The sequence below is a fragment of the Idiotropiscis lumnitzeri genome, chromosome 17, assembly GCF_059441095.1.
Source record: "Idiotropiscis lumnitzeri isolate Australia: NSW breed Sydney's pygmy pipehorse chromosome 17, RoL_Ilum_1.0, whole genome shotgun sequence".
Lineage (NCBI taxonomy): Eukaryota > Metazoa > Chordata > Actinopteri > Syngnathiformes > Syngnathidae > Idiotropiscis > Idiotropiscis lumnitzeri.
Window position 1 is genome coordinate 8,623,491 of NC_142407.1, and position 27,709 is coordinate 8,651,199.

Here is a 27,709-nt window from a genome sequence, read left to right on the forward strand (position 1 = left end):
GAGTCTTGTTTCCAGGATGTCCCGCCCATGTATCCCAAGTGCGGTGGGAGAAGAATCCTCCCCCCATGTCAGGACCTCAAGCCCTAAACTGCAGCTGTGCAGAAGCATTCAGATATATATAATAAAAGTCAATGTAATATGTCTCAATAATATGGAAATCTAAATAAAAAAATATAAACCTTTTTAAAAACTATGCTACAACAATATCAAATGTATTTATGGAATGCATGTTAAAAAACTTTTTATTATTTTTTTTATGTAGTACCATTTTCTTCAAAATGGTTCATCTGGGACTAAGAAATATGGGAAGTGAACATTCCTGTTGCATATTTCCCACATTATACAAGTCCCTCTCCGTCTTGATGCGAACCGTGCCCATCCCCCGAGCGCAGGAGTTGCTCTGAGAGACATGCAGGAAGTTACAGAAGAAGCGGATGTGCGTCCGCTTGACCATTTGTGTTCTGTAAAGCTTATTTGTGTTGATTTGCACATCAGGCCTTGACACTGAATGCACATTTGGATTTTTTTTCTGGCTGGAAATGATTTGCCAGGAATTCGCCGCAGCCACTTTGTCACTGCTTCTTTGTTTGGCGCTCGTCACGATCTAGTGGAGTGAGAACAGGCTTGGCCATTGAACAATATATGCCTTTCCCTTTAAATAGACTTTTAGATTTGATTTTTCTTTTCACAGTCACTCGTAGTCAGACAACTAAATCAGATGGAAAAACATTCAATACATTTAAATAAGTCGATAATATTTGAAGGCAAAGTTTTATTTTCATAAAAAAAATAAAATAAAATGTTCTACGTGCCCCATATATGATGTCGGAGTTTTATGAAGAAAAAAAATTAAAGGCAGTGGTGTATGACAGCATTTTACTAAACTTCTAAACCCAACTGTATTTTTCACCTGTTTTTTTTTCAGTTTTTTTTTTTTTACTTCAATCGCACAATGGACTGTGTGATCCCTCTTCCTCACTGAAAAATCCCAGCTATTGTTTTGGCATTTCCACTTTGAAAGGCTGCCATACACATCTTAAATCTGTCCCCCAGCTATAGCTTGCATTTTGAATCCCAGAAGTGGAGGGCAAAGGTCAAGATCTGAAAGTGACTTTTATTCATGACAGGGCAACCGACAGAAAGGCAATTGTTCGTCTCTGTAATTTCACTTGGTGGTTTTATATTTCTGCTTGGTGGGTGAAACTGGAAGCACACGATGGGTTTTATTTATTTAATTATTTGTTTAAACTCGGTTTTGGATTTACTGTCATTTTTCATGCACACACATTCAAGCGTCCTATGCTGGCTAAATTAATATGACTTCAACAATCAATCGCAATATTTCTAACGACCACTAGAGGGCCACCAAGAGCAATTTATCAATTAAATTTGCAGTATTTGTAAAATACTAAAACAATTCAGTACCACCTCTTGCCCGAAATGTCTGCTGGGACAGGCTGCAAATTACCTGCGAACAAGGACAAGCAATATGGTATTACATTGCTTTAAATGTTACAATCGCCAAGTCCCACAGACAGCTCTGGAAGTGAAGTGAGCATCACTGATGCATGTACAATGTTTGAGATTAGAGGGATCTGACGTAATTATCCAGAGCTAAGGGTTAATCTCTGACTGTTCGTCTTGGAATAGATCTCTTGCAAGTCCTGACTCAACTACTCTACCTGTTTGGCATGTGTTGTTTCCATATACAGTAGGTTGTGTTGCCAAACTGAAAGAAAAGGCTTTTCAAGCCTTTGTGTCTATCTACTCAACTGGTCCCCCATTAATCTCACCCTGGCCTCCGCTGAATTTCTGCTCGGTAAATTCCAGGCAGCACTAACATTTTGAATAGATGGGCCCCACACTCCTTGGGAACAGCCTCCCCCTGCAGTGAAGTTTAATGAAATTATTTCATTGTTATTGCCCTCTTAGCATTCCATTCTTTACGCTTAACTTGGTTTATTGTCATATTACCATTCATTTGGAAAGAAATCCCAAACACCCTCATAAACACCTCCATAAATATCTGGCTCTCTAAATATCACCTGATGAACGAGAAACATTAAAAAATGTATCCATATAAATATTTGAATACAAATAATTCGAAATGCATTGTGCTTAAAAGTTAAATATAACTGAAATGTACAGGACTGGAAGGAAAAACGCACTTTGGGCTGCCGTAACATTATTCACATTTTGAACATTTAATTAAGTGATTCTTTCGCTTACCACTAGAGGGTGCTTGCATATCACTAGGAATAGTCGTACATTGAGAATCTCTCTCTCTCTTCCAATATAAATGTTTTTGATGAATGTAATTGGACTTTAAATGTACAACAAATGGCATTGATAGATATCTGAAAAAAATGAGGAAACATCAGGGGCTCCACGAAAACTATCCAATTTCCCAAAACTGACCCAAAATTCCAGAAGTGGAGGACAAATAGTCAATCATGTTTTTGAAAAGCAGAACCATCATTTTGTATTTGAATTTTTTTGGGTTGGGTCTAATAAACTATAGTGCTAGCTACTATGCAAACTTTTCAAGAACAATCTTAGCTTTATAAATATTTAAAAAAAAAAAGATTTTGTTATGTTGTTATTTTAACAATTTGAGTAAAGGGCTTATGTTGGTTTGAGTGACACCATTATGGAAACTTTAACAAATAAAAGAAAGAATTTATGATGTCAATATTCTGCTGAGTCATGCGTGGAGCTTCTTTACGCCGTCTTTCTCTAGATGGCGACAAACATTTTAGTAAAATGTATGCGTACAATCAACTCTTGAGCTTAATTAATAGCTACTATTTAAAAAGTGATTTCAAACATTTTTAACTGTTGCATTTAATATGTAATTTTATCACTGAGCAGGAGGAACCAGAATGGAAAAAAGGATGCTCAAGCTATTTTTTTTATTCTAAATAATACTTAAGCAAAACTGTTGTCTCAGGACGACTATAATTCAATAAAAAATCCCTTGGCACAATAAAGGCTGGAAAATTCTTAACGTGCAAATTTTCCCCCTCTCAGTGTGCGCCATAGCTCCTCCCACACACGGAGGAGCGGATTACGCGGGAATGAGAAGTGCAGTTGCGTCTGTCTCCAGAGCAACAGCAAGTTAACAAAAAGATTATAACACTTAATTCTTCCTCTCCTTTGCCGGAGTACAACTATTTTGTGTTTTGGGTCATTTTAGACCCCTCGTGTGACAATTATCTGACTCTGGCGTCTGATGGGAGCAACTTCATATGCACTTTGAAATAACGACGTCATGTCAACACCTGTGTGGGAAAACGATTTATTCAAGACATTTTGACGTAATTCAAATCGTCCTGTGTTGAGGTAAGGGAACTGTAGTTTCACTTCAGATTTGCTCCTATAATATCAATGACAGTCTCTTGGTTTTTATTTGTTGTGCTTGATGTAATTATCATAAAATTTATGTAGCGTTTATTACCTTGGATTAGTAAATTGAACGAGGTTTTGCTGCATCGGACTTCAACATTACCCATCATGAGCCACAGTGAGGTGTTAATGACCATTAGTTAAATTATCAGTGAGTTAAACTGCTGAAGAAAGGCGACATAATGCATGCATGCATGACATGCACATAACGGTCATCACATATGCATAACATTTAAATCAGGTGTGGGAAAACTACGGCCCAGGGGCCACATGTGGCCCGTTAAATATTTTAATCCAGCCCGCCGAACTTTAAAAAAAAAAAATGAATAAACCTTGTTAATGTTTTATTTTCTAAATATTGTGATGTGTCAAAGACATACATATTGTTGTAATGCTTTTGTTCACTGTCATTTAAGTCAAATGTTTTTTTTTTTCTCCGATGATCTGGTCCGGCCCCTCTGTCAAATTTTAGATTCCATTCCGCCAGTGAAAAGGTTTGCCCACCCCTGATTTAAATCAACGTATATAATATTTAAATATATCTGTCTTCCCCTTTAGAATTCTCTGAATATGGGATTACAGGAGTCTCATTTTTTGTTATCTAACCAGGCCTTCCACAAAGGGTCAAATAAATCAATCAATTGTTGCCTCACAACTAGCAAGAGACCAGCACATCACTACACTTATTGCGGTCACACTAGACCACATTTAGAGACTCTGTTGAGGCGAAATCCATCAGTAGATTAAGGATATTATTAATGCATGTGGATATAATTTTCATGAACGAGTGAATGATGAAAGGCTGTAAAGAAGTGACAATGTCAGAGATAAAAGACCAGACAGATATAGCAGAGTCTTTTTGGTAACAGCATTACTAGTTTGGCAAGGCTGATGGGGGCAAATTACAGTACAATGAAGTCATGCTGTACTCGTTTTCATGTAGTATCGCATCTAATCTGCTACTACAAGAGTCTGCACAGGAACACATTCAAAAATCACTAAACAAAATAAATTATGGTCATGCACCTGCTTTTAGATTTATTCTTAACTCATTTACTGCCATTGACGGCTCAAGACGTCAAAGATCCTTTTTTTTTTTTATTATTATTTTTTTTTTTTACTCGGCTGGTAGTGAATGAGTTAATATTAAGCAATTAAAAATGATTTCAGGTGGTATTTAATCGATTGTCACAGCTGTATGGTCCATCCATGCAGACTTCGACGATGGCCCATCTCCTGTTTGAAGCATTATTTTTGCTCCATACGCCTCTGGCAGGGAAACAGGATCAGAGAATTTTTTTTTTCCTTGATTGCAAATGCTAATTTCATATTGATGTGAACTTCCAACTGTTTACATAAATTATTATATATTGATATTAGATACGTATAAATGGTACCATTTTAATTCTATTTTATGTAGTCTGTTATTCTTTGTTGACACATTCTCTACAAATCAAGTCCAAAGCCCTGACAAGATAATTACCTATAAATTTTACCCCGGTGGCACAAGAAAATGAAAGTTTCCCCTTGATGTGTCCCTGAGACTCAAAATGTCACCATATTTTATTCTAGCAGAGACAGTTGACCAAGAAGCATTTATCTTGAGTTTTTGGTTCAAGGGTAGGTGTTTGTGTTAATGTGGGACTGAGAGCACCATTTTTTCTTTTTTTTTTTTTTTTTTGTATTTCAAGTGCATTGAATCAAAATTGACCAGCTACATCATCTGATAATTCAACGTCTGTGTTTGTTGATTTTGGTTTGGTATTTTGTTTCTTGTATTTCCTTCTGTTCTTTTGGTGTGTCTTTCGTTAAAGCTTATTGTGTCCACCTGTGTTGACCAATCAGCTCCCTCCAACCTTTTTTGTCTGGTTCAGGTGTTCCTTGTTTTCTCGTCAATTTGTTTGTATTTATTTCCCGGGTTGTTTTCATAGTAGTTGGTTTATTGTCCATATCTCCTGTCAAGTGTCTGTCCTCCATTCCTCGTATAGTTATTTTGCTGCTTTCTTAGTTTTGTTGTTTAACAATTAAACACATACGTTTGTTTGTTTTTTTTTTTTGTTGCATTATATAGAAAAGAAATGTCCCTCCTAATATTTAAAGATTTTTTTCCTGTTGTGTTACTTGTGTAGACCAATTTCATACCATTAAATTACATATACTATAAAATAAAATCTTTATTTGTATAGTGAAGAAAAACAAAACGTGGAAAAAGGTTAAATTATAAAATCAAAAACCAATATAGATTTTCCTCTGGACAGTGCATTTTGCTCCTCTGATTTCGCTACCTTCTACATTTAAAATTATGCTTGATGCCCAAAAAGAGTGCAATTTGTATTTCTTTTTGTATTTATATGCAGTTTCATTGGATTGGTGCAACTCTGCAAAATGTTTCGTTTTGATTGCATTTTAATAAACAATTACAGCCAAAACTTTTAAGGCCGCAATATTTAGACATATCTCACAAATGCTAGTTCATGCAGGAAAGTTTCATTAAATTTTTATAATGCACATGACTTTTTATTTGCTAATCCCACAATGCTCAGGAGTTGTCTTCTCACTCTCCCTTTGCATCAAATTAAATTTCATACAATAGTATGCCTTTTGTTTTTCTTGTTTTGTGTGCAATTTTACCACTCAGGACCAACCTACCTTTAAATTGCACTGTTAAGTTTTGACTCCAAACAAAGTCTAGTGTTGTCATCATAATGACCTTGTTTTGTGTAAACAAACCTTTGCTAACATAATGGTACAAGGTCATTTCATTTGTAAAGTATCGGGACTCTAATTGAATACAAAAATTCCAATAATTCATGATTTGTCAAATCATTGCTAAGTGAACAGATGATGAATTGCTAACATCCTGGTCTTCTTCAGGGTTCACAGACCAGTGTGGGATGCTCAGAAACTGGCGGCGCGTTGAGGCTAAAGGAGCATGGTGAAACACCAACCCTTACAGGTCTATGAAAAGCAAGTGCTTGTGTCCTTTGTCACTGGCATTTATGGTTGCCGTTGGAAACGCTACCAGCGCTCTCAAGATGACAGCTCCAGGGTAAGACAAAACTTTACCTTGATTTGTCTTGCACTGAATTGATACTGGGCAGGCATGCTGCATCCACCATGCAAGCAAATGCACGTGGGAGGGTTATAATTATGATTTTTTTTCTTTACAGTTAAGCATGATATCATATCTGCATGACAGTTTAACTCAGTAAAGAATCCAAAAAAAGGAGATGGATTATGTATGCTGTTTATCTCACAAGCTTAACAGAAATTCTGAAATATTGGACAGCACGAGCTGGATATTTAGGGACAATTAGGGACGACTCTACGTCACATTCGTTCCTAACATGGTGTCGTGCATTAAAATTAACCTGGGAGATTATTTTGCCGAACGTACGAATAGAGGTAAAAATTAGAACACCAAATATTTATCAACCTTTACAATATTGCACCATTTCCTCATCAATACTTTGAAATGGGCAAGCGAGACAGCTATCAAAAAGAATTCACAAACCAATTTTTGTAAAAAAAATTAAAAATAAATAAATAAATATCTATATAAATATATAATAATTAATATATTCAATATATTTAAAACATAAAACAACATGAGAAGACTACGGGCATTAACTAAAAATAGCTCCCTATAAGGGACATTGAGATTTTCTAGGAATGTTTTAGTAGTGTTCATTTGACAATGTGGACACATGTTGCATATTAATACGTATCTGTTTCTTCATGACGGTGAGAAATCAGTGTCTTCACATAAATCCCGTAAATATCATCATTGTGACTTGTGAGATTGATTGCCGATACGATCTCACTGAGGTTTTTTCCTTTTTGCAAGGCCAGACTCCAGCACCACCAACGCACACCCTTGCCATAACACAAAAGGTTTACCTCCCACAAACGTGTCTTTTATTCCTTTCCTGCACTCACTTCTAATTACCTCCCAGCACTCTTACATAAGCTGCTGGAAATGGCGAGCCGCAGCCCGGTGAGGCGCCAAAGCTGATAACTGGTCAACAGGATGCGTTGAGTGGCCTATCATTGCCTTGGTCTCCTCTCACATGGAATTAGCGCCTGATCCTGTTAACTACTGAGGGAGCGAGTCCTTGAATGTTGCACAAGCTCTCCTTCATAGCGTTGTGTCAATTTAGAAGACATGCTCTCAAACAAAACCAAGATAAGCACAATTATGAGAAGTCACGTGCCTGATTGCGATTGTAACTGTGAGATTTATTTGCAATTGATTTGAATATTTTTTTTTTTTTAAATTGGTGTGCGCAAGTGTTTTGTTCTTTTGATTTTTACTATTGTATTTTTTAATTGTTTTTTTTTTTTTTTACAGTGGGAGTGTTCGTGGTTTCTCATTTTGTGCAGCTCCTTTCTCCTGCTTCTTTTTTGGGCCTACTTCTGGTTGGTGGCTCAAAATGATTTTGACGAGTTCAACTGGTGAGTTGTCGTGACAAAGAGGCATTAGTATGTGCACGACCACTATGCAGTAAACATCGAAAAGAAACCAAGGGTACATCACTGTACATTGTGAAGAAAATCGCAAATGAAATTGAAATTGCAACATCTGTCAGAAAAATCATAATACATTTTTTTTTTCCTAAAATCGTTCATCCCGAGTCCATCCATCCATTTTCTATCCTGCTGATTTACAATGTTTTTTTTTTTTTAATTTTCAGTCTGCGATCAGATTGGAGTGAAACTGTCCTGTTTGTTCCCTTTATTCTTATGAGCAGCAACGAGCCGCATCAATTTTTAACCTGTTGAAATTCCAGGTCAGTCTATAACCGTTCTGGTGAATGGAGGGATGAAACCATCCCCATTCTTGCAAGCACCACCGTGGGATTCAGCTATGTTTCAATCTTGATGGTACGGCTGCCGTTCAAGACTAAATAACAATTCATTACAAAAATACAATATATGAAAATATATTTAAAAAAAATTCTTCAACAGATCTTAGCATTTTTCCACATATCTTTGGGACAACAGCTTAATCTCTACTGGCTCCACAAGGTGCAGTGAATTACATCCTAGCTTTCGCTTCACTTCTCGATGTTTTTTCCAATGACCCCATCATTGTGTTTCTCATTTTCACAGATCGGTGTGCTGACTACGCTTCTTACTACTATCTCTGGTGTTGTGTCCGTTGATGACATATGGGTAGATGAGTGGGCCGTCCTGCTAGTGTCTCTGCAGGTTTGTTTATGCTCCCGCTGACATCACTCTTAGATTGTACGCACCGCACAGCAAAACGTTTCAATTCGACTCACATTGTTTTAACACACCACATTGTTGGATTGCGGAGCTTATCAATGCATCATTATTTTAAACGTTGCCTTTGTTCAGTGCTTGTGTGTGTGTGTGGGGGGGGGGGGGGGGTTAAAGTTGAAGGGGGCACGTGTGTGTGTGTGTGTGGAGGGGTGATGTTGAGGGGGGCACATGTGAACATGGGGAACATGTTTTTTTTCCCGCCATACTACAATAAAGTGTAATTGCACACCCACTCCAGTAGTTGGCAGTGGCGCTCTCCTTGCCCTTTGTTCGCAGCGATTATTAACGCTACGGTGTAGGTTTGTTTTGCAACAAAAATATAATTATTTATATTTGCGGCGGAGAGTGGGAGGTGGTGGGAATTGTTTTCTTCTCGCTAGGGGAGGCGTAACCAAAAATATTTGAGAAGCACTGCCTTTGTTAAAGTTTTAAAGATGTTTCAGAGACATCTGGGAGACTATTTTTTCCGCATATTTTTTCACTTTTTCAATATTCCTTCATTTTTTTAGATGCAAATTATCACCACAATTATTGATTACGATTGTCACTCATTTTCTAATTGTGTTCTAATGTTAGTCCACAGCACCGTTCCTTCACATTGGCGCTCTCACAACAGTCACGGCTCTTAGCTGGCTGGTCGCTGGTTATGTGGTGCGCCGAGAAAGATCCAGTAAGTCAATTCCTCAATCGTACAGAATTACAATCGAACTTAGTTTTAGATGTGTTTGTTGAAATTTTGTCAGGGCACTTGCAGCGCGTCTAAGACAACACTCTTCAAGACTAACTGAACCCGAGCTAAACCCCACATGAGCAAGAACTACGCCAGTGGTCCCCAACCACAGGGGCGCGGCCCGGTACTGGACCACGGGCCACCACGGCATGGGAAAAAAAATTATTATTTATTATTCGAGACTGAAAAATATTGTACCAGCTTCTTTTATTATAACAACCCCGGCCAAAAACAGAACAACAATCGTTATCCTGCATGTTTTTCCCTGCTACTACACACCTGTTTCAAACGATTGGGCCATTTTCAGAGCTTGCTGATATATTTGGAAATATTTACTTGAATAAGTGTGGGTTCAGTTTTCATCTCCCCACTATAAACTCCACAATTGGTCTTATGTCGGATTTAAACAGCTTAACAATCCTTCTAGCCAACACATGCTAAGCCTCTCCCAGTGAATCATTTTGTTTTGTCGATGAAGCATAATTTCAAGCTCACGTCTTTGTCTTAGATTTCCAGATGATGGTGTTAATCACCTACATAATCATCCTCATGGCCCTTTATTTGGCACCGCTCACATTCTCCTGCCCCTGTGTGATGGACAGTCGCAGCCTCAAGCCTCGGCCGGACGTCATTGGTCGACGAGGAGCTCCAATGGTGAGTTGGTCTATTGCCAACCCCAACTGTGTAATCCAGTTACTGGCCAGGTCACGCCATGAGTCCTGCACATGAGAGTCTATCTGCACGGTTGTCCCCCAGAGTCAAGGAAACCTAAAAAAAAAATCAATAAAATAAAAAAATCCTGGTGAAATGCCACTAATCTCTTTCTGTGCTCCAGCTGGCCCCAGAAAACACCATGGTGTCCTTCAACAGAGCTCTACAGCATGGAGCCAGCTCCTTGGAGGCTGATGTCACTCTTAGGTTATTAGCCGTTTGTCTCGCAAAGAGACTGACGCGATCGTGAAAGCATGACTTCCTTGAGCAACACTCCAATCTGTCAATTTTCTATCTCCAGTGTGGACGGGGTTCCGTTCCTCATGCGAGATCGCACCTTGAGACGAACCACAGACGTTAGCACGGTCTTTCCAGACAGACAGCACGACGATGCCGCTTTCTTCGACTGGACGGAGTTACGTTCGCTCAACGCCGGTCGCTGGTTTCTGGAGGTAGAGGAATGGAAGCATTACTCGTGCATGAGCGACGTTAATGTGTCGTTTAATCAATGTGATCATTACTCACACCGATTATTCAGAACGGCCATGTTGCATAATTGAAGCAACCAGAATGTGGGAGTCAAAGGCCAAAGTATGGTCGCTTATACACGAGCAAAATAACGACGTCACATCATCAGTGCTGTCATTTTCACCTTGCGTAGGAGAAATAATAAAGGATACACGAAAAACTCATGACATCATTGGATTGGTGCAATTTTTACGAGTTCCTAACGGTCACCTTATCTGTTGCTTTCTTTTGTACCCAGCGGGATCCCTACTGGACAGTACAGACATTGACCGGGAAGGATCGGAGCAGGATTGGCAACCAGACGGTTTGCAGTCTGTTGGAAATGCTTCGTCTGGCCGTCAGAGCCAACAGCTCCGCACTTCTCAATGTCCGCAGACCCCCTGCAGGCCACCCTCGCTCCCGGAGTTGGTTCATGGACACGATGTGGGCCGTTCAGAAAGCCGGGATTTCCCAGAAGAGGGTGAGGACTGTAGGTCCCTTTTATACTAATGGATCGTATCTATATATTATATCGTTGTAATCCTTTTTCACATTTTCTTCCGTCACATTCACTCTGAATCACGATGTATTCCATCTGACGAGGCTTTTTCTGTCTCGCATGTGTTTGTGCCAGGTGACATGGACCCCCGACACAGACAGGGGGAGGGTTCGGGGTTTTCAGCAGAGCACAAATGAAAAGCTGTCAGTGGCAGAGATAAGGCAGAGGGGCATTACGAGCCTGACTCTTCACTACAGCAAGGCCAGCCACCAAGATATACAGTAAGAGAGGTTTCCACAGTTAAAAAGCGGGATGAAAAAATGTTGGATGGAAAAAATTCCCCCATTTTAAAGACTGTCTTTGTCAATAGTGCTGCTTTGAGTGATGATGAGTTGGAATGTGCTGTTGCTCACCTTGACCCTGCTGAGATGCTTGTATAGATTGATGCATAGATTCATCGTAGATGGAATGTGGATGTTTCGACCTTTTTGGATTTGCGTTTTAATCTGATTTTATTTTTTTTTTTTCATGTGATCTGGTCCTCTTTGCACCTGTTTGTGCGTCAGTTGATGTTTCCACCTGGTCTCGTCAGCCTTGTTCCTCATGTAGGCCAATCAGGTCTCTCTGACTGAGGCCACCCTGTATTTAGTTCTCTGGTTCTGTCCTCTCCCTCTCTCTCTCTCTTTTTTCTGGCATTTTCTCTATCTCTCACTCTCTCTGGGCAGTGTCCTGCGTCACGTATCTCGCATCATTTTGTGGTCAGTGTATCCCATGCTTTCTGTTTACTTAGTTCTGTGCTTCTCAAATAGTGGGGCGGGCCCCCACTGGCGCAAATTGTTTTCTTCTTGCTAGGGGGGGCGTAATTAGAAAGTAATTTTTATTTATTTATTTATTTTATCCTGCATTCCCTTATCTTTGTATGCTGCATACATTATTTACCTAATGTATGGGAGCATGGATGGATGAATGCACACGTTCTTAGAATGATATATTGAGTCACTGATGGATGGATTCATGATTGCATAAAAAATACTGGACACGTATAAGGATGACATAATCATTTGATGAATGGATGGATTTTTACCGTTCTTGATGAAATTACTTGAAAATGACCCAAATGTGTGACAATTGCGCACCTGACCTGTATTCCCTTCCCCCACAGGGAGTATCTGGCCAACAATGTGAGTGTGACAGTCTACCCAGTGAATGAGCCGTGGCTCTACTCAGTTCTGTGGTGTAGCGGGGTGCCTTCTGTGTCCTCCGATGCCTCCCAAGTCCTGCGAAAGGTGCCTTACCCCATCTGGCTCATGGTAAACAACTCTCATCGCTGCTTTTCTCTCATCTCACACCACATGCGAAACAAACTCAGAAGCAAGGTCACGCACCGAGACGGAGAAGACAGCAGGAGAGGACAGAGAGTGACGAGGGCACTGCTACGTGTCAGGGCAAGGACGTGGGGAAAATATGTGGTAGCGCAGCAGCAGACTTGAGCTCAGCATGGTGCAGAGAGATAAGAGAGCACCGAGAAGGCGTGTGGCAGCTTGACATTAGGGCACTCGTCGCTGTCGTGAAGGGACACTTGTTGACAGCTCCCCCTAGTGGTGGTTTCTGTGAACCACTTCCGTTTTGCTTCTCTTCCAGAGCCGGAATGCTTATCGCTTCATCTGGATCGCCTCGGATCTCGTCTCACTCGCTGTAGTCATAGGAATCTTCAGTTTTCAGAAGTAAGTACAGGTAATGTAGTGTTTTAGCAATGCTAAATGAAGATATACTGTAAAAAAAAAAATGTTTGTTCTGTGTGCTAATTAGAATACAACCAGCTAGCACACATCAAATCTACTTAAATGGAGTGGAATGAATTATGTTAAAATATTATTTTTTTATTTTTAATACAGTCACACAGTATTGTAAATTTTGATAGAGTCCAGGTTGAATATCAATAAAAACTCAATTACATATGATTTCATTGACTGCCATTGACGAATATAGAAGCCATAAAGTAAATACATTTTACCCAGGCTGGCAGTCAATGAGTTAATCACTATAAACAAAAAAAAAGACTTCATGATAATGTAGTGAAATCCAAAATGGTTTTTTTTAAATGTAAATTTATTTTGACCCTCAGCATGAAGTGAAAGATAATTCCATTTGGTGAAAATGCATTATTAATACAAACGACCTTGACTTTGAACGCAATGCTTGACTTCACCTTCATTTTTTGTCAGTCCACCGTAACTTCCTATATTGTTTCTGATTCCACTGACCTTATTTCACTTAGGGAGACAAGAATTGCAGAAGGCTCTACTGCAGGTGTGGGCAAACTATGGCCCGGGGGCCACCTGCGGCCCGTTAAACATTTTAATCGGGCCCGCCGAACTTGAAAAAAGTAAATGAATAAACCTTGTTAATGTTTTATTTTCTAAATACTGCGGTGTGGAAAAGACAGATATTTTGTTGTAATGCTTTTGTTCACTTTCATTTAAAATTAAATGTTTGTTTTCTTTCTCCGATGAAGTGATGTTACCAAAACACTCCATCCATCTGCGCCTGGTCTGGCCCCTCTGTCAAATTTTAGAACCCATTGTGGCTCACCAATCAAAAAGTTTGCCCACCCCTGTTCTACTGCATCGAAACTGACTGCTCGTTCAATCTTTTTCTTCACTTTCCCCCTTTTTATCCTCGCTGTGTTTTTATGTTTCACCTCTACGCTCTAACGTCTTTTTGCCCCTGTCCTCTTTCTGTCTGTCTTTCTCCTCTGATGTCCTGATTTTGTCTGGTACTCTGTCTGATCTGCATGCAACCTTCCACCGCTGCCCCCTGGCATCTGTCAGCTATCATATGATCAGGTAACCGCTGCAGCTGCCTTGGCCTTTGTTTCTTTCTCCTTGTTTGTCCTCCTTGTGCTTGTTCTGCCTGGCACCCCAAGGCCCATTCCTTTCTGTCTTTCGCTAAACTGTTTTACCTCCTGCTCATGAATATAGCGTACCTTCCTTTACAACAATTTGGTGTGCGTCAGCACATTTAACGGCAGGATTGCACATTGTCATGTGTGACTTGGGTGAATGTCACAGCTCGGTGGCTTGTAATTTGTGTGATTTAAACGCGGGACAGGTGGAGGATGAGTGGGATACAGAGTTGCAACCCTGAACAGATCATGCTGAGCGCTGTGCCGCATCGGTCGAATCGGGATGTCAACATCATGAAGGAGAAGCTCATTGTTTCAGGTGCAACTTTCACCATATGTCATTTTTAGGTTTTGCGGAATTTTCTCAAAAAGTGACTCAACGTCAGAGAATGCATTTATTTATTTTCGAGAAGGCCTGTTGAAAAAAATGATAAGATTAAGAGTCTGCACTTACGAAAATCAGAATGCTGGGTTATCTTTTCTCATTTCTATGACAGGTGGTCTTGTGACTTTGTCAAGCATTGCGTATAAAATCTAAATCTCTCTGAGAGGAAGACTAATCCCACAATAGGCCCCATCGTTGGCAACGGCCTCGATCTTAAGTATCAACAACAAAAATGTACATCTTTCTTCCAGAACTCAACAATGGGCTAACAAGTACAGAGGAGCTGTCGCTGTACCCTGAAAATGGCAATGCAAGATACTCTCAAGGAGACCTCAGATAAACATCTCACAAGAAACAAATGTGATGTTAGATGAATTTTAGGGATATAGTCTATTTTTTTTGTGTGTTTTCTATTAATGTGCATGGCGTATAGTGCATAAAGTCTATATTACACAGACAGTATATCGCATGCAAACTCTTGGAATTATTTTTCCAAACTGACAGTACGTATACATGAAAGCAAAATGATTGTGTTTTATTGGTCAAATAATTAAATGAATAAATAACCGTATTTAAGGCTGAACATATTCTCTTTTGTTTTCTAGGAAGTTGACTTTGTGTTGAAGTGTATGATACTTGGATGTAAATAGGAGTAATTTAGATTTTTTTTTTTCCATTTTGAAAGGATTTTTTTAGAGTGTTGATTTTGTTGTCATCCACTGCGTTTGTGATTGATCTCTTAGAAAATATACAAAATATCAATAAGCAATGTGGGGCTTTGAGAATCGTAATTGTTGGTATCAGTTGATATTACTGCCTCTTTTCTGCCATACTATGATGTTTTGAAGACATTGAGTAGTGACATCTTTCACATGGATGCCTTAAAACTAGACGAGAAAAATAGTGGTGTTAAATTTGAATTTAACACCATTTTGGGTCAAAAATGGACCGATCCACTACTTGGGTTAATTTGACCCAACTTTGGGTTGTTTTGTACAAATCGACCCAATTAGTGGATTGGTCTGTTTTTGACCCAAAATGGTGTTATTAATTTTTGTATTTTTTACTTATTATTTTTAATTTTTAAGTGTTTTTAGATTGTGATAAATGAGTCACGCATCATGGAATGTGTTTTGTCATTATTGTAAAAATAAGCATTTTCACCTGTTCTGTCACTTTAGGCTGCAGACTCATTGAATAAAAATGATTCTATGAAAGTTGTGCCGACTGTCCTTTTGAGAACATTTTAAGCCATTATGCTAATGACAAACAAAAACTCAATAATTAAATACTCGCACCTCATTCAGTGGTAATTAACTTACGCACAAACCCAAAATATAATATTTATCTCGTCAATGTATAAAACACTGCACTTTGCAAAACAATCTGATCAGAACAGGGACTTTATCGAAACATGTATTCAATATCTTTGACGGTATTTTTCATTGGTAAATTAATTAACATCATTTCCATATACAGTCCATAAAATATTTTATTTCTGCAAACATAAATCTTACATTTGCTTGAGGAAATGGTTGGGGTCGCGAGTGAAAGCTCAACATGAGCATGCCCCAGCTTAAAATAAGTTGATCCGGGTAAATATAAACATTTGATTGGGGCCACGTGACACTTAGAAGGCGACATATCATTTCACGAAGCCGTCATCTGAGGAGGCTCGCAAGGGAAATGAAGGTCGGTGCCCTCTCCGCTGATGTCGACGCTGTCACATGGCATGTGGCAGCCTGAGTCTCTCAGGCCGTTATTCATGTCGCCTTTCATGTTCTCATTGGGGGTCTCGGCCTCTTGATTGGGCTCCTTCTCCAAGTGACAATTAGCTGTGATCAAGAGAAAAGCACGCGTTGCAAACTGTCACAAAGTTGCATAAATGAACAAGTCTTGATTTTTGCCTGTCTGTCCTTGTGTATTTTTATTTTTTTTTTTTTTTCGTATACATAAATTATTTGCTTCATAATTTTAATTAAGGAGTGACAACATATATTAGAAGCATTCTTATTTGATTCAATTTTATACGTGCGCAATCGGTGACATGGCGGATGAGCGGTTAGCAGATCTGACTCAAAGGTTGCGGCGTCAAAACCAAGATCCTGGTCGTCTGGTTTCATGAGAATGTGAGTGCAATTCTCGTGATGACGATAAGCGGTCAAGAAATGTACACAACTCCTTGCTTGACCTTATCGGAGTTTCGCAATACTCACAGCACAGTTGTTGCAAGGACTCGACAGCAGCAAGCAGACGACGCCTGTGTTCAGGATCAGTCACTTTTAGTTTTGTCAGGTGATGCTCCCTCAACCTCATCAAATCATCGACTGTTTGGTAACCGTTCTGCTGCAGAGAGCTCGAATACTCCTGGCAATATAAGAGCAGAAATTCAGGTCATCAAAGAACACTGAGTACATAAAATGATGATGCTTTGTGCATTATATAGAGAGAAAGAAAGAAAACCTCCAAACTGAGGCGCCTCAACACTTCGTGGACGGTCGATCTGCACTTCCGCACCTCCTTGAATGTCTCAGGACGTGCTTCGGTTAACTCATCCACATAGATGAATTTAAAGTTGCCGATTTTGTTGTTCAGCATCCCGGTCCATATTCCCATAGGGCGCTTGTGGATGATGTCAATCACGTCGCCGACCTGAACAAGAAGTCATGTTGTGTGCCAACAACCTCATCATATTTTATTAGTGGTGGACGGTCAAGGCCTCCTCTGCTGGCCTAACATAATCAAGAATTCATGATCATATTCCTCACATTGATGTCATATTTTATCCTCGTGTTGAATTTTTAGGTGAGAGTTTTTATCCAATCGGAATTCAGCTAGCTCGTGTTGCCAGGCAGATTTCATAAGAACTCATCTTTGTGCATCACAATGTTAGCAATGCACACTCGAGCACTACCGATTTCATAAAATCACAATATTAGCATCGTCATATATTTCTTTATATTGGTTTATGAAACACTTGCCAGAATTGACTACCTTAAGTTTGAGGGATTCGGTGTCATACGGACTTGGAATGAACTCTGTATGTACTCTGGCTCGACCACAGAACTGCCTTGTGCAAAAAAGCTCATCCTCCAGCCTCAGGCTGTCTCGGTTACTGGAACAATCACTGGTGACGCCACCTGGCAAACAAGACAACGGCAGAATTGGTCAAGTGTTTTCTATAGGACATCGTTCTGAGTTCCCCAAATTGGACATTGTTGATAGTTTCCCAAATTATGATTCACTTGGGTTTTCATTTATTATTTATTTTCTAATTAATTTTTTGACATCATTGTTTTTGATTGGATTATAATTAAGGTGCTTACTTGAGGAACTTTGTCGACTGTTGAGGCTATAGAGGCTTTCCATTGAATTACTGGAGAGCTTGCGTCCTTCAGTGAGTATCCTCACGACACCAGAGTCCCTCTTCTTAACTTCCGCTTTTTGGTTGTCAACACACTGCAATGAAAAGGAAACAGCTTTTTTGGTCGCGTCCTCAAGGATTTGTGAAATGACAACCTTATTATTTATTTAATTGCGATTTAGTGATTATGATTTTGTTGTTGTTGTTGTATTACTTTTATTATTATGACCATTATGTTGCTTTATATTAATAAAGGGAAAATAAATAAATAAAAAAAGATTTGTTGACATACGATGACTGCTGAATCTTTTTTCTCTGCCATGTTTTCAATGGGCCTCGTGTCATCTTGTGGGGAGTCCTCGGTCTGATTCTGGCTTCGTTGGGATCCGCTCTGAGCATTAAATGCAAAGCACAAAGTAAAAGAGAGCTCGTCGTCACAATGCACAATGTCAAGATAAGCAAACGCTTACCAAAGAGCTTGTATCATGTGATTTCATAACGGGCGACAACTCCGTGGGGGTGGCCAATTCTCCAAATTTGGTCAACTGGAGAGTAAAAGGGAGATTAAATGGTATGTGATGACAGATGGACAACAGCTGCCTAAAAGATGCATTCCCCTCGTGAACCCACACCATAAACAGTTGGTGTTTATGTCATTTATATATAAAAAAAAATCTCTTCTAGAATTAGGTCAGCCCCCAAAAGCCATACAGTTCTTAGATTAAGAGTCAATGTCTGGCTTTTCCAAAATTTTACTACATTTGTACTTTAAAGTCATCAAGTACCATTTTTTCATGAATCAATAATGCAGACCATTCATTTCCGTTTAATGGTCTTTCACTACGACTCGGTGATCATCTGTTTCTCTTGACCTTTTACTTATTTACTAACACTGACTTTTAGTGACCTGACACATCGCTGTTTGCCTGCTCGTATAAACAATACACGTCATCGTACTCATAAACAAATCGCACGTAATATTAAGGTTCTCTTGAGGAGTGACTCGTAGTGATGGGTAAATGAAGCTTCAAATCGCCTTCGTGAACCAGTTGTAGTATTTTTGGACTCCAGTAGATGGCACTCTCGGTTCAACATTGGGCTGAAAGCACACTGACTTGCCATTTTTTAAACCGTTTATTAACTTACGGAGCTGTATAAACTGTACGAACTTATAAGTATTACATATTTTTCTGGTTAGAATTCAGATCAAGTCTGTATTTCATTTCCTGGTGTAATGCCAATCAATTAGAATCAAATAAACCGTAATCTAAACAGAAAAGTGTGAAATCTTACTTCGTCTCCCGTGGACTGAATATCGTTGGTGACGTCTTCAATTGTGGTTGAAGGCAAATTGGATTCTTTTCTGTCCAGTTCCCGAATGAGACTCTCAAAGCGATCCCATTCTGTTGCTGCCTGAGGAAGCAACAAGTTGCCGCCGCAGATCCACAGCTCATGTCCGGGTAGGTGGCAAGTGTGATAAAAGGGCGAACAGGGTTGAGAACAGTCACTCGGGTTCCACACAGCTTCTGGTTTTAAATCCACACCGAGGTTTTTTACTTCTTCTTGCTGTGGTTGCTGATCACTTCTGGAAGATTTCTTCTCTGTGCTTTTGCTCAGACTGATGCAGGTGAACACTGGGTTGCTGTTATTTAAGACGTCTGATGAAATATCTGGTAATGAGAACAGATTTTTGTGGGTAAAATATTCACAATAATGATTAGAATATAATGTACTGTGCAAAGGTTAGAGATTTTATTTTCTGTTGTTTTTGGATTAGTATTTAGTTTGATGTTTTTCCTTGTGTTTGGTGTGTGACTCTGATTGTGTCCACCTGTGCTTGTCTTCCCACTCCCTAGTTGGTGCCATTAAGATTTCAAGGGGGGGGGGGAGATGGTTGCTTTCACTTTGTTGATTCCATATTTTAGTTTTCACTGAACAATGTTCTGCTTCAACTGAACTGTTTCAAATATTTCCTTCCTAAGGTGACATGGAAGTAAAAAAAAAAAAAAAAGATGGTGCATTTATGTACTTCCGGGCAGTACGTCGGTGGAGGCCGACTGGCAACATTTCTTGCGGTCAAGAGATGTCGTCTGTCATGATCAGTTTTGTTGATTTTTCGTTTTTGAGTTTAGTTTCATGTTTTGCCTTGTGTTCCTGTGACTTCTGTCTTGTCATGCTTATTGTGTCCACCTGTGTTTGTCTACCCAATCAATCGGCTCCCTCCAAGCCGTTGTGTCTTGTCCAGGTGTTCATCGTTGTTTCGTTAATTTGTTAGTATTTAGTACCAGGTTTGCTTTCAGTTCCTCTTTTGTTGAGCACTCGCTTCAGACATCTTTTTTTTTTTTTGCTCATTATCACAAACTGTTTTTGTCAATAGTATTTCGAGTGAATATCCAAGAAATTCAAAATGACCAGCAAGCACATAAATAATGTGCTTAAAAACCAATTAATCAAAATACTTGCAAACTTTGCATGAGAATGCATATTTTTGTGAAGGATTGCATGTTTTTTTTGTTTACTTGCTCTCTGTCAATGTAGGGGCTGTGTAGTTTTCCACTACGTTAAAAATGCAAAAAACAAACAAAAAAAAAAAAAGCCTCACTGACAATCAGCGATTGCGATTCTCCTTAATTTTATGATGACTACAAAGTGACCTTATACGACACCTGCCAGCTAATTTTAGCATGAGTGCTTAATCTGAAAATTTCCATCCATCTATCCTCAATTGTTACGGTAATGCTGCAATTCTGATTCTGCTTAACCAGGCTGTGACCACCTCCTTGACCAACCTGTCCACTCACTGCCCCTCAACACAGTCTTCTTATAATGGTTCTGTATTTTTAGCATTATAGCGCAAACTGTATCACTCCTACCTTTTTTCAAGTTTTATCATGACATTTTTTTTTTTTTTACACATAATGGGTCTATAACTTTGATCAATACTGTTCACGTTACAATGTAAATACGACACCACGATACTCACTGCTATTACTAGGCTGGTTCTTTCTTTTTCCAGACGCACTCTGATGTCCTTTTTTGGCTTGCACCAAATCCTGTAGCACCTTCAGTCTTCTTGCTGTTGAAGTCATTGATCCATCATTTGCTTCTGCACTTTTACTGTTCTGAAATATGAGCGCATTCATATTATTTTCATGTACTGTGTACTAAAGAGCCACAAATTCCTGCAAAGAAGGGTGGGAAATTCATTTCAGAAACTGGAACACCTGGCAAGGGCCAATATGCTAAGTTTAGCTTTTTTTTTTTTTTTTTTTACATTATTTTATATAAGAATAAAATATATAATTTAGAAGAAGAAGAAATATTTAGAAATAAGTGTGTAGTCTTGTGGAAAAGTTGCTAAATAGATCAAAAAATATTTTTGTACTATCATCATGAATAAATAAAATAAAAGCACAACTTTCAAATGTAAAGCACCTCATATATAACATTTGACTTCATTGACACGGGCGGACCGGTCAGAGACCGTTGGCGGACCAGATATGGCCCTGTGCCATATTTTGGTTGTGATTGTACCTGCCATTTCACAAATCAATTCTACCATGTAACATTTTCTCTAGCTGAAAATTAAAAAAAAAAAAAATAATAATCAAGCATTGTTTTTAAACAACTGCATGAAGTATTTTAGAAAATATAAACTGGTCAAACGAGTCATTATAAAACATTCACTATAAAACGTTTAAGAATTTTGTAACATTTACATTTGAACAATTAGACAAGGGCTCACACATGATAAATGTCTAGATTTTTTTTTAAATAGAAATACAGATGAATGGGACAAGCAACGAGTAACTTTTCCCTCAAGACTGTCATTGCAGATCAAAAGGTTCCTTTAAAGGAGATTAAAGATTTTAAAGCAGATTAAAGCGAACAGTGGATCTAATTTGGCTTGCGTACAGTACAACCGACCTCATCCACGTTCACTCACGTACTGCCTTTACCCTATGTAGCCTCAGTTGTTTTCAAACATCCAAAGATTAAAGATCTTAAAGTAAGATTTAGGGGTGCTCCTTTCCAATACTCGTGACATGCCGAGGACGGCTAAAGTGTCACGGCCAATCACATGCAACTACACGTGCTCTGACAACCACACACGCGTGCTACCTGCATGCCTGGCACTCAATGTCATGCGGGCACAGGATTACGGAGGGCTAAACTCTGCTCAGCCCGGCAAATAATTGTAATGTGTTGCCTTCGAGCACTTTTGTCAACACTGAGTGACATTAGAAAATGTGACTTTTAACTTTTGCCCACGCTCGCTGAAAAATGAAATCTAAGTGGAGCACATGCAAAGTCAAAACAGGCCTGCCTGTCCTGAGATTCAAACTCCTCTCAAGGGCCGATGTGGAAAAACACACAGTGGGAAAAAAAAAAAAAGTGCCGGTATTGTATGTAATTATTAATTAATAAATATGTAATAGATAATAAATGTAATAAATACATTTTAAATTTATGCTATGCGATAAACTTAGAGCCGTGGTCCCCATCCACTGGCCCACGGCCCAGTACCGGTCCGTGGGACACTTTGGACCGGGCCACAGAGATGAAAAACTTTTGCAATACTTCTGGATTATTTATTATTTGCGCCTGAAAAATATTTCATTTTGAAAAATTACCAGATTCTCTTTTTTACATCCAACTATGCTGGACTTTTGATGCGAGTCAAAATGCTAAAAGGTAAAAATTTATTCATTTTAATTATTGTTTACATCTTTTTGTGCTTTCTCTGCTCTGATTTATAGAAATCACAACGTTCTACTCTTTTAATTTATCAAATATGGTTCTTAGCACCATAAATGGCTAAAATTATCTAAACAATTTATAGAATCTGATAATTTTTTTATGCATATGCACAAATGAATGAATTCATAAAGCATCAAACTCGGGGAATGGAAATGAGAAGCCATCAAAAAATACTGTTGCCATAGGAACGTGGTTTACCTGAACTTGATGTGCGTTTTTCATCTTTTCAGAGTTCAGCTCCTTCATTCGGTCTTCATTGTTGCTTTGACGGGCTGCTTCAGATGTCCGTGCAAGAGCAGGTAAGAATATTACTGATTTGGATATTAACAAAAATTTATTTAGCATTTATATTCAACTTTTGTCACACTTTAAGGCTGTAATCCAGGCTGGTGTAATCTAAAAAAATTTGCATTATTTTGAAATTTGACTGACCTGTCTTGAGTTCTGCGTCTTGATGATGAACATCATTCCTGACACTTGATGCTGTCCAACATGTGTAATCTCTTTCTGGAAGTGAAGACCCTGCCACAATAACGCAGTTGACCAAAAGAATCTCATTCTAACAACATTTTATTCGATCATTTTACACGAACCTGATGTTTCATTTTCGATTGCTGAAGTTGGAATACAAGACCTGCAAAAGTATTAAGAAAAAAGATGAATAATAGTTATGGTCGCTCTCTGAAGGGGGAATTATAAATAGAGGTCGAATGAAACGGAAACCAATTTGAATCAGACAAGCCCCTTAAATGTGTTTTTCGGAGGTCAGATGACTAGAAATGTTTGCGTTTTATTAAATATTATATTTTCCATTATTTATGAACGGACACTATGGGACTGAATTTATGATGAATGTATTACAACTTAATTATGCACAAAATGTGAGCTAAAATAAAAGTAACAAGGGATGATTATATTTGCGTCACAAATCTCTATTTATTGAGGTTGTTTGCATTTTTTCGTGACATTGTTATGATCTCAGAATTTGAGATTAAACTAGACTAGCAATCAGTAAGAAAACACAAAGATATTTTGTTTTAACAATCATTCGTATTTACCCAAATCAGAAGATGCACATACCTTCTATGGTTTCTTTTTAATCTTACAGTATTTGGTGTTTGGACCTTGGGGAAATACAAAACAGATAATGCTGAATTTTAAACAGAAAAAGAAACGTACAAAATGATGAACTCATTCACTGCCATTGACGGCTAAAGACGTCAAAGATTCTTTTTTTTTTTTTTTTTAATCGGCTGGAAGTCAATGAGTTAAAAAATGAAATGTGACAGTAAAAATGATTGGAACTAGCTGACCTAAAACATTTAATTATCTTTGACTATTTTGAGTGTTTAGAATCTGCCCTCATTATGGAATAGCAGTATTTGATCGACTTACTTCTGAGTAGTGTCATCAACTTACATAACTAATGTTTGGATCTGAGCCGGTCCATTGAGGTCTACGCCTTAGAAGAGGACTGCAGGGGTACTTGGGTGACACGTCCTTCAGTGATGCGTTGTTCGGTGGTTCATATATGCTCTCGGAGGAGCCGTCCTGAATCCAAACACGGGGAAGATTTCACATAAAAATTGGAATCGAGCACATGAAAATGATCATCTTAACACCGAATAAAAAACAAACAAAAAAAAAAATTTCTGTGTTACTTGCATAAGTTTTTGGGTTTTTTTCAATGTGTAGTTCTATGCAAATATTTTGGGCAAACATTACATTTCAGCAATGCTATAAGATCATATACAATATCTAACTTAATATCAAGCTAAGGCTGAACAAAATTAAAAGAAAATATATTTGGTTTGCAATATTCTGTTAGCATGATCCTTCCTGGTTCATAAAAAATGGAAAAATTATATATTTTTTGCTGGTTCGATTTCTATATCTCAACAAATCCAAATGCCGAATATACCGTAAGACCGTTTATTTACCCTCTATAAAGTTTTTTGCCGTCATTTCTCTAATTATGTCCTAATTAATTCTATTATGGGGACTTTGGAAGTTTTGACCGCGTAAACAATTTTTCTGAATAAGGCCGGAGGGTCGAAGCCGGAACGGTACCGAGATCACATCCAAAAGTCAGGGGACTGACTGGCAAAAAAGGGTCAAGTGCCCTGCTCTGCAAATGATGGATTCAAAATAAAATCCAAATTAATATTTAATGCTTTGGGGAGTTTCAAAATCCTAAATTAAATATAATCCCTACTTCCCATTGGGATGAGGTGATTCTGTAGATTTCGCATGCTAATGTTATGAAAGTTTGAAGACAAGTCTCATAACATTGTACTGTAGAAACTGTGTTTGACCAAAAACAGAAATAAACAACAAATGTCACTAATGACTTTTAAAATCAATAAAATAAAATATTAGAGTTATTTTATAAATTGTTATCCAATGAGTCAATTTTGATTGGCACTAAAAAAAATGTTTAAATTATTTCGGCTTTGTCATGCATCCAAATAAGTCGACCAAAACTAGCATTTTTCTTTCTGTTACTAAGGTATCATATTATCACCAGGACTATTATAAAAACAGAAAATATGACAAACCCTTTCGGATTGGAACCTGTCAGAGTATGCAAGTGGTCATAATAATGTTGCTCGCCTTTGTATTTGGATTAACAACAATATTGGAAACAACGAGAGATCCACGTCAACAACAAAATTGCAACTCCTCGATATTGCTTCCGGGATTATCATTACACTATTAACTCTAAACATCGACGACAAAATGCAGAAGTCGATTCTTACCAGAGTGAAGCAAAACAGGTTCATAGTTGAAGTGCTGTGCCAAAGACCCCCCCAAAAAAATATCCACTGTAGTGTCTGTGTGTCTGTGTACTTTCACACACCCCAGTGATGTAAAGACTCCCACTTGCCCCATGCTGCCTGAAGCCCAATAGCCTAATCCCAGTTTGAAATCCTTCCCTAATCCAATAGATGCAGCGAGCCGTCACTGTCCAACACAGGCCAGGCCACCCACTGCAACGAGACAATAAACAACCATACAGATGGGCTTTTGTTTGCCGTGTGTCTCAAATGATTACAATGATGGCCTCATAGTGGTGAAGCAATCTCCGAGTGAGGTTAACGTTTGGGTGACTATTACGGGAAGAGTGACCCATTTGGGGGATGAGGTTTCTATTGTTTTTCAGAACCAATAAGGTTAAATGTCATCAACCGTGCTTTTTATTTTTTTAATTGAAGAATTACTAAGTAACTGTATAAAGGGCTTGACATTGCAGATGTATTTGGACAGTCATAGTGACTTTTGATGGTTTTCCCTCCACACAGAATTTGAAATGAGTCAAATTAAGTTTATTTATGTTGCCCTTCATCACAAAATAGATTCAAAAGGATTCTCAGACACAGTAGAAAAATATTAATGACATCTGAATTTTACCCCACAGGGAAAACTACAAAAATAATAAATAATAAAAAAAATAAATGAAGCGCAGCAGGAAGACTCCTTCGTAGTGAGTTCTCCAGTTGGTCAAAGTAGAAACTTCCATAGTGACGCCGCTGAGGAGATGTGCTGGTCAGTCGGCGCAGAATCGGAATACAACGGCATCCAATTTGGATATCCTCACCTCTCTCACTCTCCAAGCTGGAGGGGGCAGGAGAAAGAGAAGAAGTAGGAGTCAAACAGGTCGTCGCGTAGTTCAAATTAATGCAAGAGAATACAAATAAGCCTTAAGTCATATTTTAAACATTTCTACTGAGGTCGCGGCTCTCATTTCCGTGTGTCGGGCATTCCAGAGTACTGAGCCTGAATAGAAAATGCACTATACCACAAGTGTCAAACTCAAGGCCCGGGGGCCAGATTTGGCCCGCGACCTCATTTTATGTGGCCCGCAAAGGGCAAATCATGTGCATCAACTTCCTGTTTCTAACGCATTTTCTTCACTTTTAACAACATTGAGACATGAGATATTGCCATTTATGTGTTGCCAATCCTCCACTTTTAAAATAAATTGAAAAATTATTGAACGAACAATTACTTACTGGCTGTTGATTTCAAAACTGGCTTCCCATCAATTTTGGTAAAATTCCTAATGTGCATTTGAAAAGAATCAGTTGAGTCAAATATAACACCGATATATATATATATATATTTTTTTTTTTTGCAAAGTCCCTTTGGATAACAGTATATTTATCAAGACTATCACATAGACACAGTCACTCACTAACTTAAGTAACCGTGTGTTGGCTTTGGCATTAAAAAAAAAAAAATCAAGCTGAACATTTACATTGATGTCAGGGTGATTTTAAACTCCGCCTCCAAAGACTGAGCGCTACCTGATTTTGCTCTGCAGTTCACAGAAGTTGTTTGCACCTTGTCATTTTGTCTCGCATCCGGAGATAAAGTAGATCGGCTCCACAACAGAATTGGGTCAGCGCAGAGATATTAAAAAAAAAAAAAACAACTATCTTCAATTTACCGTTTCTTTCTTTTTTTTCTTTTTTTTTTTTGAATGCACGCTAATCCTTACAGGATTTTGTCTATTCATGAGAAACAAACAAAAGCTTTTCTATGTACATTAGAGTCATACTCTCTTGATAGTAATGAGCTAACGTATTTCCATACAATTTAATTATCAATAACTTGCACAACAAAATTATTCATAGCTTTAAAAAAAAACAAGCATTTGCAACATTATTATTTATTAATTTATTGATTTACATTTTGAGATTTAATTCACTGTCAGAAACTGCTCATATTGTTTATCAATGCATGCACATGCTGTTTTCAAATATTTTTTTATTATAATATGATAGAATTATGTAACAATTGTCAGTTGGAATTTAGATTCAACTTCTCTTTCCGAAGCTTGTTTGGAGGGCAATACCATAAGTACATCGTGTACAGGAATGGATTTTCCTAGCGCTGTTCTACGTTGCGCCTGCAGAGGGCAGTGTCGCCCCTTTTGAATTTCCACAACCCTCATTATTGACTGCCTCTGATTCAATTGAGATAAATTCATGCTTCAGTGTCTCCTTCTAAGTCATGCAGGTAACAAAGTCTCATCTATTATCTTAATCTCCCGAGGCTCCAAATAGGTTTATTTACATTATTGAAACATTTGCTCTTTTTTTTATTTCTTCCGTCCAATAATTTTCTTTGAGTGTTGCTAAAAATGGCTGCCC

At 38.4% G+C, this 27,709-nt stretch overlaps 2 protein-coding genes across 10 annotated transcripts; one reads left to right on the plus strand and one right to left on the minus strand.

Moving 5' to 3' along the window:
* Positions 1 to 3,047: 3,047 nt before the first annotated feature.
* gdpd5a (glycerophosphodiester phosphodiesterase domain containing 5a) lies at positions 3,048 to 15,034 on the plus strand. Of its 5 annotated transcripts, XM_088279380.1 has the most exons (17): positions 3,049 to 3,342; positions 6,280 to 6,454; positions 7,757 to 7,860; positions 8,196 to 8,289; positions 8,374 to 8,433; positions 8,518 to 8,616; positions 9,268 to 9,361; positions 9,930 to 10,075; positions 10,257 to 10,339; positions 10,434 to 10,584; positions 10,899 to 11,129; positions 11,274 to 11,419; positions 12,301 to 12,448; positions 12,780 to 12,862; positions 13,970 to 13,984; positions 14,250 to 14,362; positions 14,680 to 15,034. In XM_088279380.1, the coding sequence occupies exons 2-17, from the start codon at positions 6,338 to 6,340 to the stop codon at positions 14,766 to 14,768; spliced, it is 1,773 nt and encodes a 590-aa protein (XP_088135506.1). In that variant the 5' UTR covers positions 3,049 to 3,342; positions 6,280 to 6,337; the 3' UTR covers positions 14,769 to 15,034. The 5 variants fall into 5 exon arrangements, with proteins under 5 accessions (XP_088135509.1, XP_088135510.1, XP_088135506.1 ...); XM_088279383.1 differs by lacking the exons at positions 13,970 to 13,984; positions 14,680 to 15,034 and adding an exon at positions 13,417 to 13,524 and having other exon boundaries at positions 3,048 to 3,342; XM_088279381.1 differs by lacking the exon at positions 13,970 to 13,984.
* Positions 15,035 to 15,902: 868 nt separating this feature from the next.
* Positions 15,903 to 25,387, minus strand: samsn1b (SAM domain, SH3 domain and nuclear localisation signals 1b). 5 transcript variants are annotated; one of them, XM_088279388.1, is made up of 15 exons: positions 25,313 to 25,387; positions 23,973 to 24,104; positions 23,634 to 23,677; positions 23,147 to 23,187; positions 22,986 to 23,075; positions 22,752 to 22,825; positions 20,776 to 20,914; positions 19,086 to 19,462; positions 18,263 to 18,337; positions 18,085 to 18,183; positions 17,755 to 17,887; positions 17,423 to 17,568; positions 16,892 to 17,080; positions 16,645 to 16,795; positions 15,903 to 16,263 (listed from the first exon to the last, which is right to left on the minus strand). In XM_088279388.1, exons 1-15 carry the CDS (start codon positions 25,334 to 25,336, stop codon positions 16,079 to 16,081), a joined length of 1,899 nt encoding a protein of 632 aa, XP_088135514.1. In that variant the 5' UTR covers positions 25,337 to 25,387; the 3' UTR covers positions 15,903 to 16,078. The 5 variants fall into 5 exon arrangements, with proteins under 5 accessions (XP_088135514.1, XP_088135513.1, XP_088135512.1 ...); XM_088279387.1 differs by having other exon boundaries at positions 22,752 to 22,828; XM_088279386.1 differs by having other exon boundaries at positions 20,800 to 20,914; positions 22,752 to 22,864.
* Between the last annotated feature and the right edge of the window lie 2,322 nt (positions 25,388 to 27,709).